This window comes from Aethalodelphis obliquidens, unplaced genomic scaffold (assembly GCF_003676395.1).
Source record: "Aethalodelphis obliquidens isolate GAN/ISIS:26980383/991018 unplaced genomic scaffold, ASM367639v1 scaffold6, whole genome shotgun sequence".
NCBI classification, from domain to species: Eukaryota; Metazoa; Chordata; class Mammalia; order Artiodactyla; family Delphinidae; genus Aethalodelphis; species Aethalodelphis obliquidens.
The window spans coordinates 57640939-57665366 of record NW_020837950.1 but is presented as its reverse complement, the minus strand read 5'-3'; the positions used below and the strand labels follow the sequence as shown (position 1 = coordinate 57665366).

General features: G+C 34.0%; 1 protein-coding gene across 3 annotated transcripts in view; it reads right to left on the bottom strand.

Moving 5' to 3' along the window:
- The window catches only part of AFG2A (AAA ATPase AFG2A), a 339272-nt gene that overhangs the window by 159051 nt on the left and 155793 nt on the right, over positions 1–24428 (bottom strand). Inside the window, exon 15 of one of the 3 annotated variants that reach the window (XM_027103657.1) lies at positions 8148–9669. The exons of the other annotated variants lie outside the window; for them this stretch is intronic. Coding sequence (XP_026959458.1) covers positions 9652–9669 — 18 coding nt within the window. The 3' untranslated portion in view covers positions 8148–9651. Of the gene's footprint in view, positions 1–8147; positions 9670–24428 lie in introns of those variants that run through there. 3 annotated transcript variants of the gene reach the window in all.

The window sequence follows — 24428 nt, the reverse complement described above, 5'->3', positions numbered from 1 at the left end:
TTTTTAAAAATTCACATGAATATAAGGTTCTAGCTATTAAATTTCCTCTGGATTGAATTAGCATTGCAATTATTTATGTACCATTATACATATTATAGACTTAGACAAAATATTAAGCATAAAAAGTTACAGTTTATTGGAAATTCATTTCTTAATGAGACCGATGGAATGATCTCATTAGTCTCCTCCTCCCCAATGCATTCTTGTAAACATGGGAGACTATAAAGCACAGAGAGACTTTGTTCACATAAACAAGTAGGTGAGAATATAGGAAATTTTGCTATAATAACATCTCCCAGTTCTTTGAAATTTGAATTATATATCAGAAAAGACAACAAAAAAATCACAACTGTAAGTCCTTTCAAATTGCAACTCCTGAGAAAATGAGAGTGAAAATCACTTCCTGCTTTTACTCTCCAATCCCACCTCTCAAGGGCCTCTGTTCACTAGCAAATCTCTTAGGATCTCCACCCTAGGCATCTTTATTATTAGGGGCTTTCCTGCTTCTATAACAGTTGCCTGGTCCACAGAGTGAAGAGAGTTGAGAGAGATAAGATACGTAAATCTATTGTTAATACAATACTGTCTCCCAAGCCAGGCTCCCATACTGTCCTGATACTCTTGTCTTGTCTCTAGCTGGCACTAGACTGCTACTTTCTTGCCTTATACTAAAAACAGAGTGAGCAATTATAAGGGTACTATGAAGGAAAGAAAAGGGCTCAATTAGAAAACTCTCCCTCAGCTTATGATCCCTCTAATATGGCTCTTGACGTTCTCCTTCATAATAAAGCCAGTTTCCACCTCCCTAGTTGGGAGGTAAGCTAAGATCATCTCTAAAGTCTCTTTAAGGTCTAACATTTCCTGGTTCTAAAATTGAGTAAATTTTCTCCTTTTACATTTTTCTTTTTGACACTGAACTGATTCTCTCTGGAATTATTTCGTACTAGACTCTGAAATACTTCCACATTTAGCAATGGCATTCTGAAAATTCATAGCAGGAAGCAAACACAGTTTAAGCAAGTTCATACCTCATGTTATAGGTCATATTTTAAAATTCTATTTCAATTTTTATTATGTAAAGTCTTGTTTGTTTGTTTCTAGGACCTGGGGCTGTGAAGGGCCATGGGAATCTAAATAACGGCTCATACTCATAAACACTAGGGTTTCTGAATGCTGCTAGAACAATTAACATATAAAACATATAAAGCTACTTAACTTAAACATGGTTTTCTCCAAACCAGAAATCCTGGTTATTTTCTAACTTAACAGGAATGTTTTGTTTTACAAAATGAAAATTTAAAAGAAAGCAAATATATCTTTTTCTACTAACATTTATCATATATGTTAGCAGGATTCTAGATAATAAAATTGCATTACTCCTTACAAATATTACAGACATTTCTAGGCTAGGACCTTTCTAAACTGCTCTAAAGTACTGCTATAAATCATTAAGAGTAATCCACATGCAACCACCAAAAAGGAAAAAAAAAAATTCGAGGATTAAGAAATACTGTATAAAATGCATCTGAAATTAAATTATTGCTAATTAAATCTTAAAAATTTATTAGTTCAATCACCAGTCACTAGAATGCCACTCCAAAAATATATCTTTTTCTATCTATATCTGTATCTATCTACAAATGTAAACCAACATGCCAAATGGATATCTCTCATTGGGCATCAATTTCCTCATCCATAAAATGAGAAAGTATTTGCCAGAGAATTGCTGGGGAGACTAACAATGAGATGAGATAGTGTATGTCTCAGTGAACTCAGGTATACAGTGAATTATGTTTCTCATTTTTTGTTGTTACTATTGTTTGGAAGTTGTTAAAATCATTGGCTTTGGATTCAAACAGAATATTAATCCAGCTACTACGAACTATATTACTCCATGGAAATTTGTAAACTCTCTAAGCTTCAGACTCTCTTGTAAAAGAAAGAAATAACGTAAGGTGCTTAGCATGTTAACAAATTGAAATTGCATGATTTGCTATTATTAGATGTGCAGTATCACCAACTCAATTTGCTCAATTTGTCATCGATGAGTTTTATTTGAAGAACTCTTTATGTCACTGACAAGATTTAATGAAGAAATTGCAGCCACCTTCAAGACTCCTGTGTCTTCGCTGCACTGGTCCTCTTCCTTGACTTGTCTCCAGCTTCAGTTTCACTTAAACAACTAGGCAACTGAGTAAAAGAGCTGGCATATATATACAAGCTGTCACTGTAGCTAGATAAAATTATTCCCCCAATTGTGTGATGGGTAAAAGAAACTGTCAGAATAAATAATTTATGAATAATTTGTTAAAAACTAATTCTATGTAAGATACAGGCACTGGGAATATCACAAGCAAGAGAGTGAATCTCTGCCTTTCAGGAGTTTGCAATGTAGGGATAAACAACACGATAAATAGCAATTTAAAGCCATGTATATTAAATGTTCAGTGGACACAATAGAATATGTTCCACAAGAGACTGGAAGAAGGAGAAAATAAATTATTCAAGGCTGGGAAAGTACTTGCTTTCAACGCATTTTGTAAGCAAGTCCCACTTTTCCACAGGTCCATCTACTAATGGAGAAACCAAAACTGACAGATTTTTAAAATATTTTATATGAAAAAGAACACAAGAACATTCAGAACTATTCATAAACTAGTATGCGCAATTTCATCAAATAACTAAAAAACGGGGTTCAAGTCCCTATGAGTCTGGAAAATTTTACATAGCAGGCCCTGTGTGGACATATTTTTATCCCAGTGGAGTTTTTCCTTTTGTCTCAAAACTGACTGTAAAAACAAGTAATTTTTTTCTTGTTATTGAGAGAAACACTTCTTCTTTTAATCATATCTAATACTTAAGACAGGTTAAAGAAAGAAGAGAAAATGCCCCTTTATAATTATGGAGATTTACAATTACTGTATAGTTTACAACAGTCCTACTCACAAGATATCTTCCTTTTTCAACCAAAGCTAGGATCTTTCTGGATATTAAGTTATTTACTGGCTTCCCTTGCATGTGGCACCCAGTGCAGAACCTAGTATATAAAACTATAATCTGGCTTCAGATGATAAGAGAACAAAAGGGAAAGCATAATTAGCATGACTATATTATTGAAGCATGTAAAGAAATTGAAATTGAATTAGATCATTTATATAGTTTATCCTTAAACTGAACTTTGCTGAGCAAGACAGGAAAATATCTGTTAGAAAGAATATTAAAAAGTAAATGAATGATTATATAATCATTTCAAAGTGAAATAGTTTATAAAGGCCAGGTGAAATAGATCTTGGTGAAATTACAGGTAGCAAATGTGAAATGTGGAAATTAAATATAAAGAATGCAATTAATGTCTTAATGTGCAGCATTTTTAATGTCCTTTTCCTAGGAGAGTAGAAAGCATTAGTTAAAGATTGCTATTTTTTATATGAAAGAATTTTAAGTTATAATATAAACTATTTTGGTTATTAAAAAAAAAGTAAATGAAACCGACAGATAAATAGAGCTAAAAAGTTATGAGGATGGACTTTCCTGGTGGCGCAGTGGTTAAGAATCCACCTGCCAGTGCAGGGGACACGGGTTCGAGCCCTGGTCCGGGAAGATCCCACATGCCGCGGAGCAACTAAGCCTGTGCGCCACAACTACTGAGCCTGCGGTCTAGAGTTCGTGTGCCACAACTACTGAGCCTGCGTGCCTAGAGCCCATACTCCGCAATAAGAGAAGCCACCACAATGAGAAGCCCGCACACTGCAACACAGCCCCCGCTTGCTGCAACTAGAGAAAGCCCACGCACAGCAACGAAGACCAAATGCAGCAAAAAAAAAAAAAGAAAAAAAAAGTTATGAGGATGTACTTTTCCCAGAATTTCTGTCATGTCTATATATGACAGGGTAATAACAACAAAATGATGCCAATGATTCCTAGAGTAACTAGAAAAATTGTCAATTCCCCAGGCCTAGAGAATACTTGAGCTCTTCCATGAAGTTTACTACTTGTCTACTGGCAAACTGCCTAACGCTTTCTGTCCCTCAGTCTTTTATAGAAAGGGGATAATTGGCACTTACTAATTTCATAGTATGTCTTGGCAAATTAATTAAGACAACTGGCCTGTCCTAACTGATGAGAAGAGTAAACTAGTCTCTTCCTGGGGGTGCAAACAGGACATAGTTTAATTCCTGGGAAGATACATATTTATAAAATGTACTTTATTGACCTGTACAGATTAGAGTAACATTAAGGAATAATAAGAGTTTTTATTTTCAAAGTACTTTGATTAAACATATTTATTATTAAAATTAATAGTAACCACTATTTGTGGTTTGATTTAGGTACAAAAAAGATAACAGAAGATTGAGTAAAAAACATTCTAAAAACCTGAATATTCACAAAATTTAATTTTAATGACTATTATATTAATATTTTAAACTCTCTTACTAGCTCTAATTCTAGTAAGAACTGTAGAATTCATTGTAATTCTCAAAACCCATAATCCTTGGTTTATTTAGTACCACAGAATAAATTTACCATACATTTTAAGTTGTGTTGATAAAAGATTTTACTGCAGAGATGCAAGTCCTTATAGCCTTACCATAATAATTATCAGAGATTTTAATCATTAGTGGGCACAATTATAGCAAGCTACAGTTAGCTAAGTACCCTCTGAAAAATAATATGTCTATATAAAATAGGTTATTTACTGGCATTGAAGGAAAAGATTATTTACTTCATCTGAATGAGACCTTCATCACCTAATGACTGTTGAATTTGTCTTGACTCATTGTGGAATTGAGATCGAGTATGTATGTCTAGTTATGGTGCTAAGGAATGGTAAAGAATTTAGCTCAGGAGATAATTTAAGACATTATCAAAATTTTATGACAGTAAAGTTTATATATATTTACACTTTTAAAAATAATTTAAAGAGAAATCCATGTTCATCGCAGTAAAGTTAGAAAACTGAGGGAAATATATACTTACCATCACTTCCATAGATAACCACTTTTAACATTTGAACATATGTATCTTTTCAGGTTTTTTTCCCTATAAACAAAGGTATATGTACACACAATTATGCGTATACAGCAGTTTTTTTTTTTAAGAGTTTATATTGAAAATTTCTAGGCAAAATGAAGGGCTAATTCTCCCCAGTCTATTCACCAATATCTATGCCTCTGAATGAAATGTGGCGTTATGTGCACGTCCAATATGAAGTGCAGTCTCTTTGCAAAGCAACACTTTATAAAAGTTAAAATGAAATTAAGTTATTCAAAGTATTCATTTGTGAAAACACAGAGGCATTCATAACTTCAATTTCTAAATCACTAAAAAAATGTATTTTCAAAATGACATGGGAGGGTTTAATGAATCTGGTAGCTCTACTTTACATGTATAATTAGCATAAACTATCTAATTCTACCAACTCATAGGATTATAAAGGCTAAATAAGATAATGATTATGAAAAGTTCCATACAAATTGGAGTCATGATTTTTATAACATCCCACTGTCAAGATTCTACTTACTAATTTATAATTGGTCTGGTCTCTGCATATGGACCTTGACATGTATTATATACAAGTGTTACTTTGTTCAAAAAAATCATTGAAAATATTTTGCCTCTTGTAAAATGGAAAAATTAACAGTCACAAAAGACAAAAATATACCTACATTGAATTCAGAGACTACCCAAATGATTAAAGATAGTCTTCATTCATTGAGACTACCGGTTGCATAACCCCTCAATTTTCACCCTATCAGTCCTTTTCTTTAGATTTTACTGTATACTTCAATCATTCTCCAGCTAGGTGCTTCTCAAACTTTAATGTGCATACGAATTATCTGGGAGATCTTCTTAAAATATACAATACTTAGACTATCAGTCTTTTCCAGAAACATTAGAATTGCTAAATCTCAGACTCCATCCCAGACATACAAGTGACTCAAATGCATATTAAAGTTTAAGAATCGCTGCCTAATCATCCATTCAACACTCTTTCCTCCATGTGGCAAAACTGAGTCCCAATCAATATGACTATCTCCATTTCACACAACTACAACTGACGGCTAAGCACTGAAAATGAAAAATCTCAACAAAATTATCTCCATTCTCATATAGATCCTTAACCTTGCCTGGCATTCCAATTTCCTCATAAAGTTCTTTTTCTTGGAAGTTATTTCAAGCGTCTCCATTCTCCTCAAATCCCTAACCTGACCACTTTCCTTTTTTCTCAGCAGCTGACCTAACCTCCTATGTCACAGAGGAAATAAAATATATTAGATAGGAACTCTCTTAACTTCCTGACATCAATAAACTTACAAACTCTAACTTTACATAATTTATTTCTGAATATTCAAACTCCTACACAGATATAATTTCTTCTGCACTCATTACAGACTCCTTTTCTTCTGCCCACTCTTGAATATTGGAGTGCACCTGGGTTCCTTCCTTTCAACCTTTTCTTCAGCTACTATATACTTACGCTAGGAGATACTATCCATTCCAATGGCTTCAATTATCACTAAAATGCTTAGTCTTAAATCTGTATCATTGGCCAGCTGAACTAAGGATCCAAAGGCTATTAAATATTTTAAATACCTTAAACTCAATATATCCTATACAGAGCTCTTTATCTTTCCCCCAAAATGTATTCCTGTTTTCCCTCTCCCTGTGAAACATACCACCATCCAACCAGTTCTCAAGACCAGGACTGGCTACATAATTTACAAGGCTGAGTTTAAAAGGAAAATCTGGGGTTCCTTGTTCAAAAACCATTAAGAATTTAAAGACAGCAACAACAGCATTAAACCAATAGTGAGTCCCTTCTGGGCACAGGGCCCCACTCAGCTGTACAGACTGAATGCTCAGAACGCTGATCCTGTCAGAGTAAAATCAAGGCCATCGTCTAACCAACCATGATGTCCTGTGCATTCCACTCCTAAGGATCTCTTGAAACCAACTACTTCCTTTCACCCCATCTTCATAATTCCCTAATTCAGACCACTGACTCTCCTCCTAGATCGCTGAAAAGTCACTTCTACCAACAGACCCTCATCCTCTTATTATAATCAGAGAATTCTGAAACACCTATCTGATCATGCCACCTGCTGCTTAGCAGCCTTAATGGTTACTCTTGCTCCCAGGATAAGAGAAAAATTCTTTGCCATGGCATTCAAAGACTATTACGGTTAAACCATAAATTGTCTCTTCAGCGTGATCACTTCTGCCACTCTCATCTTCCCCTCCATGGCCAAGCCATACTGAACTACAAATGTATCATGTGCTCTCTCAATTTTAGGCCTTTCCACATAATGCTCTTCCTGAAACATCTCATCTCTTCCACTCCATTACTTCTAGCCTCCTTACCAGGTTCATTCTAAGAAACTTTTCTTTTTTCCTAAATCTAGTTTTAGTGTTCTCTTTGTCCTACCTCATTCCCCTTGGAGTTCTCTGCACTTCTGCCATCACAGAATTTAGCACTTTATTGTAGTTCCCTGTTTACTTGTCTGTAACCACCACCAAACCATATGCCTCATGAGAAGAGATTTCATCTATTTATTCATTCTTGTATTCCCAGCACTTAACATTATACACACTAAGGATCTAAACAAATATTTTTAGTAGGTAAAAAAACAAACAAAGCCCCCAGAAAACAATCAAAATGTTGAAAATGTTTTTAGGAATATTTTTAATATATTAAAAAGTAGAGGCAAAGTATAATTAGGAATTTAAGTATAATTAGGAATTTAATAATATAATTAGGCAAAGTATAATTAGGAATTTAATAATAATTATAAGGCAAAGTATAATTAGGAATTTAATAATAATTATTAAAGGCAAAGTATAATTGGAATTTAATAATAATTATTACTATTGGGAAAAGTATAATTAGGAATTTAATAATAATTATTAACTGTCTGGGAATAGAACCTTCCCATGTATCTCACAAATCTAATGTTCATTTTATTTTTGGAAATTCACTATACATAAATATTGGGAAGGATCTCAGATTTCCAAAAGCACAAATAATTTTCAAAAAGAATACATTTGTACTAGCCTACCAGATTAATATATAAATGATACCTTATAATGAATATATATAGATGATCTATTACATATAAATCAACCACATTTAATAATGTATTTTAATACACAGTGAACAAAATATCCATAAAGAATTTTTCATGGGTATAAACTGAGGCAAACTTTTAAAAAGTAGGCTAACAAACAATATTTATTAAGCATTGTTTTAAGTTATTTCAAATTTATTATTCATTTAATCCTCACAACAACCCTCTGTAATAGGTACTCCTGTAATTTCCATTTTACAGGTGAAAAAACAGTCACACAGATTCACTAATTTGCCAAAGGTCATACATATGGTAGGAGATGTAACTGGGATTCAAACCCATGGCCTGAGTCCATGTTCTTAACCATCACATATCAAGCTGTAGCAGCTTAGATACAACCAATCAATCAATAAAAAAATGTTAAATTGCCATACAAAAAAGAGCTCCCTAATAATAATTATTGCTATGCTAAAAACAGATGCCAATAATGTTGTAGTGAACAGTGTCTATTTTGAAATGATTTTGATTTCTACTTCAACTCATAAATGTCACTGTTAACAAGATACCATGGCATGCTTGAAAGAGAGGTATTACCGAACACCCCCATTCATGAAAGATCCCTCAAGCTGCAAATACATATTTTTGTCTGTTAAACAAATTAAAACCTTGTATACAAGAAGCAGGTACTTCTTAGATTCAACTGGTACCTGCCAAAAGTAAAGCAAGCTTGGATGACACATTATCACTCACCGTAGGATTACACACTCAGAAATTTTTCAGGTCAATGATAAAAGAATATATTGCAACTGACTTTATTGTTAGTACAGAGAATTAGATGGATTACTTAACTTCCCACTCAATAGCCATCATCAGATTTTCTCAGTGCCTTTAAATCTATTCCCAGAAACTCCCAAGGTCTGTAGCAACCCTGTTAACTAGTTCAGATTCTTTAAAGGCCATGAAAAGTCACTGATTTCTGGGAAGAATATCCAAATGAACAAAAGTAACATTCATTATAGAGTAATTTATTAGCTGTTAGATCACGGACCAAGTTTCTTAACCTCTGTGAGACTGTTTCTTTACCTACAAAACAGTATGAAAAGTATCTACCTTAACTGCATTATTATGCAGATTGAAATGAGACAGTATATGCAAACTACTTAGCCTGCCACATAGAAAATGAATTTTTTAACAAATAAGTAATGTGAGTTTATCTTTTCCTAACTATTCTGACTTTCCGTAATCTCTCTGTTCTCTGAACTGTAACATTTACTATATCAAACCAGCTAGTACTAGGTATCAAAAGCCTCTAGCTTGCTTTTTCCCCAGGCATAAACTTTCACATAAGTTCATTCATTCAATATTGATGGGAATATTTCCCAGTATTAGACTGAACTAAAGGACATAAGCTGAAAAAATTACTGCCCCAAAGCATCAGTAATGTTTCTGGTGAGGCCTGACTTTCTGAGCATACTTTCAGGTTAAAGACAGAAAAAGAAAAATTTATATTTACTTCTGGATGAAGCCAGGCTTTAGGTTCAACAGTTTTCTTCTTTTCTGCTCCATTTATGAAACTGTTAAAATCCTACTGGTCTCTCACTTTCTGAAAAATGCAAAACATAAATTCTATTCTTCATGCTTCTACAGATTGGGAGGCTGACAGTGTGCATACAATGCAAATTTATTAACATAACACTTTTCTCCTTACTTTCCCCTAGTAATACTTAAATCATACCTTCTTTAAACTTTTGTTCTTATTCCAAGCAGAGTCATAAACTGAATAAAGTTCTGATTTGAAGGGATGGTACAATTTTTGCTTTATGATTTCACAGGAGAATTATGATAATATAAATAATTTGGAAATGGGGAATGTTCCTAGAATAAAGATGAAAAGCTTAAATTTGTATTTATTTTGAGCTCATAAGTTCTATGCAATTCTATTAGAAGTGCTATGCAGATGCTGACCAAGATTAGAATAGACAGAAAGATACAGATGGTGTAGTTTATTCAGTATATGTTATAGGCTATATTGGAAAATGTGTGTGTGTGCACATGTATATAAGGCAAATCATACAGGCTAAACAAGAACCTTGGAGAAAATAAGGTATTATGTATACAATGAATGACAGGGTGATTCAATCTTTAAATCTTCCTGTTTCTGGCTTAACACTTTCCAGACTACCCTTCTCCAAACAGACTCATATCAACCCAGGCCAGTTTAAAAATACAAAAAATGTTAGTCACCAAGTTGAGGAAATCAGAAGATTCTATTTAGGTATTAGCCAAAAGGCTGGAAAAGCTCCCAAGAAGCTGGATTCCTGACAATGGATGAGGACCTTACCATTCCAGATTCCTTGAGATCTCAGAAACCTTTGTGCAGAAAAATATAGAGGAAGGGGCATAGATATCACATGCATTAACTATCACACTGTGAGAGGAAAAGGAGATATCACCAGGTTCCCCAAAGGAATACTTAGAGTTAACAAGCAATTCATTTATAGTGATGACCAACGACAAATTGCCGATACAGTCTCTATAATGGGAGAAAAAATTTCAACATTAGAATTGAAAAGAAAAAATAAAACAATCGAAGATGTAACAACTTAAAATTTTAAACTTAAAATTTTAAGTGCTAAAGTCAGGTATTTATCCATGACATTTTAAACTTTTTTTTTTTTTCCTGGCGAAATTGTAATGATAGCTATTGTTTCTCAAGGGCTCACTCTGTAACAGGCTCAAAGCTAAATGGTTCATATGAGTTACCCCATACAATTCACCAACATTTCTGAAAAAGAGGTAGCATCCTCATTTTACAGATAAGCAAACAGTGCCTCATATCACACAGTAAAGGCCAAAATAGAATTCAAATCCAGCTTCAAATTATTTAAAACCCATTTATAACTATAGATTATTTTAAGGGGAAAACAAAGAAAAAGCTATTCTATCCTGTATTATCTAAGAAGTACTTTTCGTAACGGCTCTTGGTTTTTCAGAGATTAATAGTGAGAGGGCATCTAAAAGAACTACCATTCTCCAGGACTTCCCTGGTGGCACAGTGGTTAAGAATCTGCTTGCCAATGCAGGGAACATGGGTTTGATCCCTGGTCTGGGAAGATCCCACATGCCATGGAACAACTAAGCCCATGCACCGCAACTACTGAGCCTGCACTCTAGAACCCGCGCGCCGCAACTACTGAAGCCTGCGTACCCAGAGCCCGTGCTCCTCAACAAGAGAAGCCACCGCAATGAGAAGCCTGCTCACTGCAACGAAGAGTAGCCCCCGCTCACCACAACTAGAGAAAGCCTGCACGCAGCAACGGAGACCCAATGCAGCCAAAAAAAAAAAAAAAAAGAACTACCAGTCTCCTGTATCAATGCCCACAAGAATGGAGTGAAGTTTATGGCAGACTACCAAAGTTAATATATCTATACAATACATTGTTTTAGATTGATATGAAATCAACATATGTATAGATTCCCTAGAAAATTCATAATTTAATGATGAAATAAATTACATATATAATTTAAAAAATGACAATATATCTGCTTTGTCTAAATGCTAACGTCTATCTGCTGCTATCTAAATTGAATATATTTATTTACATGACAAATGTTAATCAGGACTTGAGAGTGCCAAAAAACATCCTGAGACTAGGCCATGGATAAAACATGATGACTGCCCTTGTAACTATTAAGGATGCATGCATATATTCTTTCACTCTTACATTCCACAAATGAGTAACTCAGTGTAACAGGTACTTTCTGTGTACTACTCAGTGCTAACTAGTATCTAAAAGCAATTAAACTTTATAGTAATATAGATACTTAATGCAAAACACCCAACCTCTCTTGCTGAATTCTGCACAAACATACAACCTATATTCACTATCCACTCTCCCAAATATTTACAACATTAAAGAAAGGAGAAGAATATCAAGAAGTTTTGGATGATGAGATGAGCCAGAAAGCCTATCTATTCAAATAGTCAACCTAGAGTTCAAAGGGCAATACTGTCAAGGAATGATCTTCAAGTACATTTCCCCCCTTTCGAGGAGGGACCATGTTTGCTTCAAAGAAAGCAGCAAGTTATTAGACTGTGCTATTAAGTTCCTAATATTCAACTTTCACATATGATCAGAAAAGTGGGATTCACATGTTAAACAGAGGACCTGTATTGTTCATTCTTATTCCTATCTCTAGCTTCAGACTGGATTTATATGACCTGGGCCAAATTTTGATGTTTGTTTTCTTTTTCTTTTTGATACATATTTGTAATCATCTTTAAAAAGAAGAAAAAATATAGAAGGCAAAAATACATGGAACGTTCATAGGGCCAAAGGTAATTTTCAATGATTAGTCTCAAAATTCAAATCCCAAATTTGTAAATATTCACATATATGCTAAGTGACTGAATAATAAAATCGTTTTATACTTGCCAATTCAATTCAAAATTGAAGAGATCAGAAATTATCCTTTCCAACTTCCTAATCAACTTCAATCAAAATTGAAGAGATCAAAAATGATCTTTTCCAACTTCCAATCAACATAGCAGACAGTTAGCATAATCAACCCCTTTTTAAAACACCTGCAATAACAGGATGATAATAATAAGTGAACAATTCTAGTTCATTGGGAAATTGTTCTATTTATTTTGCCAGAACCTTTTAATTCTGTCCTTTCTATAGGATAAACTTTTAAATATCTGAAGGCAATAACTGCCTTGTATTTTTCTATTTTCCAAGGTAAAATCATGTTCTGATCCATACCTGTTATGTCTAAAATTATTCACAAACCATGAGATCCCAAAACTGTGTATTATGTTCTAGATGTGATCTGACCAGGACAGAGTACCACAAAAGTATTAGTTCATGTGATCTGGATACTATAATTAATGAAGTCTAAAATGACATAAGCATTTTTTAGTAGGTTTATGACAATGCTGACTTATATTACATGTGAGCTCAAATTTCCATTTACCACCAAACAAATAAAATCTTGGTCATCCTATATGTGTCTACTTTGATGATCTTAAACGTAAAAATTTACAGTTCTTTTCAGTAAACTTCATTTAGGGAAAGAATGTTGTATGTAATGTTAGGATTATTCTTTATATTGCAATAAACATCAAGATTTATTAAAAAAAGAAATATATACAGAGCAATGTGATAATCAGCAATCCACTTTAAAAATCAGAAAGTATCCAAAGGGTTAATTTTAAATAGATTTAAATAAGAACTAAATTTAATTCAGCATTTTTCAATTTAGAGATTTATAATGTCTCTGGCATCACAAGAAAGGATGGCTTAAAAAAACCAAAACAAAACGACACTCATCCTCTGAGAAAGTTGTTATGACACAGAACAGGTGTGGAGCTCTGACTCAATAAATAAGCTTAAACCATCATCCTATATCAATCATTTACAAGACTATTTTAATTATTTTCTATTGTGATGTTAGATTGTAAGTAAAAGAGGAAAGCCAGATTTCAAGTACAAAATCCATTAAACCATTTACATCTAACACTCCCACTGAAACTGAAGGCAGATTCTATTTTAAAACTAATAAAAATATGAGTGGTTGACAAAAGACGGATTTCCTCACTTAATCATCCTCCTGTATTAACAGCTTAATTTCCTACCTGTCACTTACTCAATCAAATGCTGGATGTTCTGTAAACAAGTTTGTTTGCTTTGTATCACAGAGACTGAAGGGAAGAAAGGAAACATAGTACAATATTTCTTTTCCTGAAACAGTTACCAAAATGTTAGCCTTCATGAGCTATGATATGCCAAAGAAAAGGGTAAATTCCTTGATTCAGCAATGACCTGTCAGTTGATTATCTGCCCATTCCTGAGGGCTCTCTGAACATCTGAACAACCCACCTGTGATTTACCACAGTATTCTGGAGTACTCAACACAGAGCTGACAGAATGGGGCTATTATTTTGACGTGCAAATCTTGATGGCAATGAACAGGACAAATTATCTTGTTTTACACTTTGTGTGTCTTGAAAAGAAGGGAGAATGTGAGTTCTCCAAATTTAGCCCTATCCCCACGGGACATCTATTTATCTCTTTGTGGGCATGGTATTTTAAACTGTTTGTTTTATTCTGGAAACCTATCTCTCTGCTATGGCTGAAAAGCAATGGATCTCAATTTGAAAACGGGAAAAGGTTCATACTAAATATTGATAATAAGCTTAAAAATTTAATAGAATGTATAAACTAAATGATTTAGAAAACTAGTAACCATTCACAAAGTTGTTCCCAAGTTGCTATTTATGCTCTACAAGTAGTGTAATAATGTGTCAACTTTTACAGAACATAAAATACAACATACATTTTTACTTAAATGAAAGATAAAAGTTCACTTCATATGACTAGTCATTCCTTCATAACGGTTTTAAATAAAGTACATTAATCCAGGTGTTGCTTTATCAATCTGATACTTTGAAATTCATTGAGTATCTTAGTTCTCTAATATGGAGATTAAGTTACCACTAAAGTATATTCTTTATTACTATATTTGTAAAACTAGAGTTTATACTTTTACTTCTAGCTTTTCTGAATCAAAATTCTGTTGAATAGATCAGATTGTAACCTTCAAATACCAGAGTTCATTTTCTCAAATCTTTAAAACTCATCTGATTTCAGAAGAACGAAAAAAGACTATTGTGTCCAAGGCTAAAAAACAAAAAACAAAATAGAGGCTGCTTAAAAGAAGTCTGATCAGAACAATTTCATTGCTGGTTTTAATGAATCTTTTTGAATGACTCTTAGTACTAATTCTTTAGGAACAAGACACTGATTACTAAAGAAGAAAGAAAAAGAAAGCAGCCAAACTCAAAGCATTTTTTGATCTTTCAGCTCTATTTTCCTGGAAATAATCTGTGCTTCACAGACATCATGTTTTTGGTTGTCTTAATATTTGAAAAATCTGTTTCTTTTTCCATTTGAGAAGACTATACTATAATCAAAGATGAAAAAGATAGCTATTAAAAATTCCATAATTATACCTGTTAACACCTCACAGGTAATAGGAAACTTTTAGGTGGATAATGTGAAGAGTACTTCCGCTTTAATGGTAAGGTTTGAGTTTGATAAAAATTAGACTTCTTTGATCTATATATGTAAATATTTTCCCCCTGAATTTGAATCTATTCAACTCTAGCATCCTAGAAAAAAATGTAAATTTTACTTTTGTTATTATTATTCATTAATAGTCTAATGTATGGTTCCCAGTCTGTGGGTTGCAGACTTCTGTGCTTGAAGGCCCTACATTAATACCAAGCATTATCTAAAACATGAATAAATAATATGACATGCACATATATATGCTATTGTTTTCTCAAATATATGTATATTGTGTTGCGATTACAAAAACAGAAAATCATTTAAAGGTGTTACACAGTTCTCAGTAATATTTTTTTCCAGAAAATATTTTTTCAATTACATTGAGAAAATTTAATTGCAATTATGTGGGAATCCACAAAATGTTTTGATGCCAAAAACTAGTTCCATTACTCAAAAAAGTTAAGATAGCTGGAATAAATTTTTAATGAGCTATTTTAAGAAGTACTTAAGAAGATGGAAAAAAAGTCACATTTTAAAAACTAAATTAGGGGCTTCCCTGGTGGCTCAGTGGTTAAGAATCCACCTGCCAATGTAGGAGACACGGGTTTGAGCCCTGGTCTGGGAAGATCCCACATGCCGCAGAGCAATTAAGCCCGTGTGCCACAACTACTGAGCCTGCGTGCCACAACTACTGAAGTCCGCGCGCCTGGAGTCTGTGCTCCGCAACAAGAGAAGCCACTGCAACAAGAAGCTCGTGCACCACAATGAAGAGTAGCCCCCGCTCGTTCCAACTAGAGAAAACCCACATGCAGCAATGAAGACCCAACGCAGCCAAAAATAAAATAAATACATTTATAAAAAAAAAACTAAATTAGAACCCCCAAAGATATGATAATAAGTAGACTTAAAAACCACATGCTTAAAAGAGTAAGAGATTTGTCATAAGCACTACTATTGTCTGAAGTAAAATACAGTCAAATGTGCCTACCCTGAAGCAAGTGTGCCAGAGTAAAAATCCCAGCTCTGCCACTTATTAGCTGTGTGACCTTAGGCAATTAAATCTCTTTGCATCTCAGTTTTCTCATCTATATCGATAATCTCATATTGAATTAAAAAAAGAATTCCAAGAAAAGAGGTATGAATAAAGTTATTTTTCACATACTTGTAACATAAAAGGCTGAAAGTAGTACAGAACAAAACAAATGATTAAAGGTAGTACAGAAAAGATTAAGTGAAGAAGAAGAGGCTAAAGAGCAACTAACTTAAGGATGCTTTCTGAGGCACACACCTAGCTGTCACTGAATACCCATCTTGACCTAGATGGTTGTAAGGTTTCTACACTTCACTTTAACTTATAATATATTAACTCTAAGTACAGTCTGAAAAATGAAGTGTGAATATTGCAATCACTAGGACAACTAATTTTAAAAAGCATACAAAGAAATACAATAATAAAGGCAAAATATGAAGTAAAATGGAGTACTGAAAAATATTCCAATCATTCAAAAGGAGGCAGAAAGAAGAAAATAGAGGAATGAAAAAATAAAAAACAGAAAAGCAACTAAATCACAGAACTAAACCCAAACATACTGACAATTATACTAAATGTAAATGGTATAAACACACCAATTAAAAAACCTGAGACCTAACTAAATGTTACCTATATGAAACTGAAATGAAATTAAGAAATAGATATGTTAAAAGTAAAAGAATGGAAAAAGATGTCCCAACAACAGCAAACTACATTCTTTTAAAAATCACATGGAACATTCAATAAGATAGGATGGCATCCTGGATCATGAAACAAATCTATCAAATTTAAAAGAACTGAAATCATACAAAGCATGTCTCTGACCATAACAATTAACTAGTAGTTAAAAACAATAAGATATCTGTAAAATTCCCAAATATTTGGAAATTAAGCAACATACTTCTAAATAATCTATAATAAAATAGGAAGTCTTAGGGGAGAAATTAGAAGATTTTGAGCTGAATGCAAATAAAAATAAAACATATCAAAAAAATTGTGAAATGCAGGTAAAGCAGTACTTTGAAGGGAATCTATAGTATCTGAAGAAAGGTTTTAAATCAATAACCTAAATTTCCACCATATGAAACAAGAATAAGAAGAGCAAAAAATACCCAAAGGAAGAAGAAAGAAGGACAGAAAGAGGAAGGAAGGGAGGGAGGGAGGGAGGAATGGAGGGAGGACAAGAACAGAGATCTGTTAAATTGAAAACCAAAAAGCAATAGAGAAAAATCAATGAAACCACAACCTGGGTCTTTGAAAAGATCAACAGAATTGATAAACTGCTACTAAAATGGAAAAGAGAAAGAAGACACAAATTGCCAACATCAGAAAGGAAAGAGGAAATCTTACTCAGACCCTTACAGACACTAAAGGATAAGAAAAAACAGTGAACTCTAAAGGTATAAAGTTGACAATCTAGATGAAATGAACAAAATTCCCTGAAAGACACAAACTTACAAAACTTTTCCAGGAAGATAGATAACCAAAATTGTCTATTATCTATTAAAGGTACTGAATTCCTAGTAAAACAAAAACAAACTGCAACAAAGAAAACTCCAGACTCAGATGGTATTAGTGGAGAATTCTACCAAATATGTAAGGAAGAAATATTGATTCTAACTAATCTCTTCCAGCAACTAGAAGAAAGGAAATACTTCCCATCTCATTTTATTAAGAGAGTATTATTCTGATACTAAACCAAAGAAAATGTAAAACAATTACACACAAATATCCATCATGAACACTGACAGAAAAATCCTTAACAAAATATTAGCATACTGAATGCAGTAATATATAAAAAGAGTAATACAACATGACTTACTGGGTTTATTCTGGGAATGCAAGACTGGTTTAACATTTCAAAGTCAATGTAATCCAAGATTTTAGCAGTCTAAAAAAGAAAAATCCCATGATCATATTGATAGGTGTAGGAAAAGTATTTGACAAAGTTCAAAATCCATTCATGATTAAAAACTCTGATCAAACTAGGAATAGAAAGGAACTTTCTCAACTTGTTAAAAGGCATCTACAAAAATGTCTAAGCTACCATCATATTTAATGGTAAAACACTAAACACTTTCTCATTAAGATAAGGAACAAAACATGGATGTCCACTGTCACCACTTCTATTCAATATGGTACTGGAAATCCTTGTAGGAAGTCAGAAAAACAAGTATACAGGTTGGAAAGGAAGAAGTAAAACTATATTCATTCACAGACAACATGATTAAGTACATATATCCCAAGAAATCTACAAAGTACCAAGAGGTACAAACAACCAATAGTGAGCATAGTAAAGGTGGCAACATACAAAAATCAACCATATTTCTAGATACTAACAATAAACAACTAGAAACCAAAATTAAACAATACCACATATAATACACCTCAAAGAAAAAGAATTACTTAAGTATAAACTTAACAAAATATGTGCAAGTTCTCTGTGCTGCAAACTACAACACACTGAAATAAAAGAACATCTAAATAAATGGATAGACAATGTTTACGACTGGAGATTCAATGTTGTTACGTTATAAATTCTCCCCAAATTGTTCTATAGATTTTAAATAATCCCAAACAAAACTCCAAAAGGATTTTTCAAAGATAATGACAACCTGAGATGATACTTTATATGGAAAGGCCAAGGAAGCAGAATAGCTAAAACAGCTTTTGAAAATGAAGAACAAAGTTAAACACACTGATTTTAGATCCTACTATAAAGCTGTGATCATCAAGACTGTGTGGTTTACTGAAAGGATAGACAGAAATGACCCACACAAATATGGTCAACTGATTTTTGACAAAGGTGTACAGGTGATCCAATGGAGAAAGGGTAGTCTTTTTGACTACCTAAATGGTGCTAGCACCCTAAATGGTGCTAGAACAATTTTGCATGCACATGTAAAAATGGACCTCTACATATAACTCTCACTAGATATGAAACGTCAAAAATGAATTATGGATCTGTGAAATGTAAAACTGTAAAACTTTCACAAAAGTGGAGTCTCTTCAACAAATCATGTTGGGAAAACTAGATATCACATGCAAAAGAATGAAGCCTTACCTTATATCATGTATAAAAATTAACTCAAAATGGATCAAACACCCAAACGTAGGCCAAAACTATAAAACTCTTTGAAGAAACCAAAAGGGAAAAGTTTCATGACATTGGATTTCCTGGAATGACACCAAAAACACAGGCAACAAAGTAAAAATAGACAAATTGGACTACATCAAAATTAAAAGTTTCTGTGACTCAAAGAACAAAATCAACAGAGTAAAAAGGCAACCTACAGAAAGGCAGAAAGTATTTGCAAATAATATATCTGATAAGGGGAAAATATCCAGAATATGTAAAGAAATCCTACAACTCAACAACAACAAAAAATCACATTAAAAAAATGGGTAAAGGACTTAGATATTTCTCCAGAGATACCATACAAAAGGCCAAGAAGCATATGAAAATATGCTCAACATCACTAATCATTAGGAAAATGCAGATCAAAACCACAAAGATACCACACATACTATTAAAAAACAACAACACAAAGATACCACACATACTATTAAAAAACAACAAAAACAACAAAATAAAACCTGGAAATAACAAGTTTTAGCAAGGATGTGGAGAAATTGGAACCCTTGTACACTGCTGACAAAGTGTGGGTGTTCCTCAAAAAATTAAAAATAGAATTACCATATGATCCAGCAATTCTACTTCTGGATATATATCCAAAATAACTGAATGCATGATCTCAAAGAAATATCTGTATATTCATGTTCAAAGCACCATTATTCACAATAACCAAGAGGTGGAAACCCATGCAGCCACAAATGGATAAATAGATAAGCAAAATGTAGTGTGTGTATGTATGTGTGTGTTTGAGTGTGTGAGTGTGTGTGTGTGTATATATATATATATAGGCTATAGAATATAGCCTATATAAAAGGCTAATAGAATATTAGCCTTTTAAAAAGAAAAGAAATTCTAATACATGCTACAACATGGATGAACCTTGAAGATTGTATGTTAAATGAAATACTCCAGTCACAAAAAGACACATACTTCAACTTATCTGAAGTATGTAGAGTAGTCAAATTCATAGAAACAGAAAGTAGAACGGTGGTTGCCAGGGCTGGGTGGAATATGTGATGGAGAGCTGTTTTACGGGATAGAGTTGCACTTTTGCAAGATGAAAAAGTTCTGGACATTGGTTGCACAACAATAAATATACATAACACTACTGAATTGTATACTCAGAAATGGCTAAGACAGTAAATTTTATGTTGCATGTTTTTTTACCAAAAAAAAAATTTTTTTAATTATTTATGACCCTGGGTTAAGCAAAGAGTTGATCAAAAAAACCCTGAAAAACAAAATAAGGACATTGAACTTCTTCAAGATTAAAAACTTTTGCTCTGTGAAATACTGTTAAGAGAAAGAAAAGATAACCCACAGACTAGAAGATATTTGCAATATACCTAACAAAGGATTTTTAATCAGAATATAAAGAAGTAAGAAAACCACCCAATTTAAAAAGTATAAATAGGTCAAAAGAATTTAAAACACTTCTCCAAAGAAAATACTCTAATGACAAATGAGAGCAAAAAAAGATGCTCAATATTAGTCATTAGAGAAACACAAATTAAAACCACAATAACTTAACACTACGTATCTATTAGAATGGTTAAATTTTTTTTTTAAACTGACAATACCAAGTGCTAGCAATGCTGGCAGGGATGCAACAAAGTTCCAACAATCTGAAGATGAATATGGCAGTTTCTTATGAAGTTAAGCATAGAGTTAGTTACCCTATGACTCGGTAGTCCCACCCTAGTAATTATCCTAGAGATACGAAAGCTTACATTCACACAAAAACCTGTCCACCCATGTTTACAGTAGCATTATTCATAGCAAACATTGAAAACAATCTAAAATGTCCTTCAACAAGTGTATGGGTAAACAAACTGAAGTGCTTCTATACAGTGGAATACTACCCAGCAAAAGAAACAAACTACTGATACACACAACACAGATAAATTTCAAAAACTTAAGTAAAAGCCATGTTTAAAAGGTTACATACTATATAATTCCATTTATATGACATATGAAAAACGGCAACTGTAGGGACAGAGCAGTAATTGCCAGGGGTTAGTGGTGGAAAGAGGGTTTGATTACAAAGGTACAGCCTGAAGAAATTTTCTGGAGTGAATAATTGTTTTGTATTGTGATTGTAGTAGTAGCTATACAACTTTGCACATTTGTCAAAACTCACATATCTCTACACTGAGCTAGAGTTACTAGCTCTGTAATCTTGGTCAAGTTTCTGTATACCTGTCTGTATCTCAGTTTCTCACCTATGGCATCGGGTATGGCAATCGTATTGACCTCATAAAGTTAAGAAGATTTAACGATTAAAATACTTAGAGCAAAACTTAGATTCAGGATATGTTGAATTTGAAATGCCTTTGAGATATCTAAGTAGGCAATTCACTGAAGAGGTCAGAGGAAATATCTGAGCTGAATCAGGGACAATGATGTTGATTCCGGAAGCAGTGGGTGTGGATGAGAGTGCCCACGGACACAGAAGAAGAGGGGTCCTAGCACCCAGTCTTCATGAACTGCAACATTTTATGGCTAGACAGAGGAGAATAAATATGCAAAGGACTCAAGAGGGGACAGAAATAGATGTAAAACCAGGAGATTATTATGTCATATAAAACAAAGTAAGAGAATGTTTCAAGAGGAAGGAGTGGATAAAGACAGTGAATAAAGCTAACAGATGATGACTGAGACTTTTAGATTTTCTCTTTTTCGTTTAGTAACAAAACCCCTCAATTCAAGCTGTGCAACCAGCTACTCAAAATAGAGAATGTATTTATTTTGCAGCCTCTCTTGTAGCTGAACATGGTCATGTAGCTAAGATTAGCCAATGGGATGTAAATGATACATGCAATTTACAGGTTATGTCCTTAAAGCAAGGGACTGAGCTATTATCTCACCTCCTCATTCTTTTTTTTTTTTTTAACATCTTTATTGGAGTATAATTGCTTTACAATTGTGTGTTAGTTTCTGCTTTATAACAAAGTGAATCAGCTATACATATACATATATCCCCATATGTCCTCCCTCTTGCATCTCCTTCCCACCTTCTCTATCCACCCCTCTAGGTGGTCACAAAGCACCGAGCTGATCTCCCTGTGCTATGTGGCTGCTTCCCACTAGCTATCTATTTTACGTTTGGTAGTGTATATATGTCCATGCCACTCTCTTACTTTGTCCCAGCTTACCCTTTCCCCTCCCCGTGTCCTCAAGTCCTTTCTCTATACCTGCGTCTTTATTCCTGTCCTGCCCCTAGGTTCTTCAGAACCATGTTTTTAGATTCCATATATATGTGTTAGCATACAGCATTTGTTTTTCTCTTTCTGACTTACTTTACTCTGTATGACAGTCTCTAGGTCCATCCACCTCACTACAAATAACTCAATTTCGTTTCTTTTTATGGCTGAGTAATATTCCATTGTATATATGTGCCACATCTTCTTTATCCATTCATCTGTCAGTGGACACTTAGGTTGCTACCATGTCCTGGCTATGGTAAACAGAGCTGCAATGAACATTGTGGTACATGACTCTTTTTGAATTATGGTTTTCTCAGGGTATATTCCCGGTAGTGGGATTGCTGGGTCATATTCACTTCCTCATTCTTGCTCACCTGAATGAGAACCCAAGTGACATGAGTGATGTTTCTTACCATGTGGCCTAAGGGATGGTACAGCAGCAAGACAGAAGGAACCTGAGTTTCTGACACCATGGAACCACCATATCAGTTAGTGGCTCCATTGTGTTAAATTACTCCCTTTAAAAGACTCTTAACTGAAGATGCAGTAGCCTTGGTATTTCAGAATTCATCACAGCAGATTTACGAGAAGGGACATATACAAAGAATGATGTCAACATATACATATTTTTTAAATTTTATTTATTTATTTATTTATTTATGACAGTGTTGGGTCTTCGTTGCTGCGCACGGGCTTTCTCTAATGGCAGTGAGCGGGGGCTACTCTTCATTGCGGTGCACGGGCCTCTCATTGCAGTGGCTTCTTTTGTTGCAGAGCACAGGCTCTAGGCACGCAGGCTTCAGTAGTTGTGGCTCACGGGCTCCAGAGCTCAGGCTCAGTAGTTGTGGTGCATGGGCTTAGTTGCTCCGTGGCATGTGGGATCTTCCCGGACCAGGGCTCAAACCCGTGTCCCCTGCACTGGCAGGCGGATTCTTAACCACTGCGCCACCAGGGAAGCCCCGATGTCAACATATTTTAAAGCAAATACTTAAACAAAAGGCACAACGTACGACATATACATTAATAATGCAAGAATTGGGCTTCCCTGGTGGCGCAGTGGTTTAGAGTCCGCCTGCCGATGCAGGGGACACGGGTTCATGCCCCGGTCCGGCAAGATCCCACATGCCGCGAAGCGGCTGGGCCCGTGAGCCATGGCCGCTGAGCCTGCGCGTCCAGAGCCTGTGCTCCACAACGGGGGAGGCCACAACAGTGAGAGGCCCGCGTACAGCAAAAATAAATAAATAAATAAAAATACAAGAATTATCTGATCACAAAAAGCACATGATACCTTTCTACAGTTTGAAACTGACTGATAAGCACTTTAAACTTTGAATATATTTGGAAATTCTCACAAGTGATTCTTCATTTTGTTGGCTTTTAGAGGGAGTGAGGGGCTGAAGTAGAGAATCAATGTAAGTAATTAGGTTACTTCCCATGTTAATAATGGGAATAATGAGAAAGAAGAAAAAGAACTACTGATCTAGAAATTAGACACAGATTTAGTCTGTGCTGTTTGTTTTGGCTATTATTTAAAGCTTTAACTATGAGTATTTATTTTCAGTCACAGAAAAGGAACTTCAGTACAATTTAAATTGAATTCTTAGCTATCACAATTAAGTATAAGAAAATACATTCATTAGATTATTCAAGACTAAAGGTATACAACTGATTTCTATATATCTTGATGACTCACATTAAATAACAGAATAACATAAAAACTCCAAATCTAACTTTAAAAAAATATAATCTGTATTTTAAAAACAATCTCCAAATTATTTCTTTACTAGAAATTTGGAAAGGAGTAGGAAACCCTGCATCTTTTATGCCTGCAGAGAATTATCAAAAGCCTGATTCAAGTATCAAAAAAATGTTTGAAGCTAAGAGGAAAAAAAGTAATAATTATTTACTAAAGCTTTG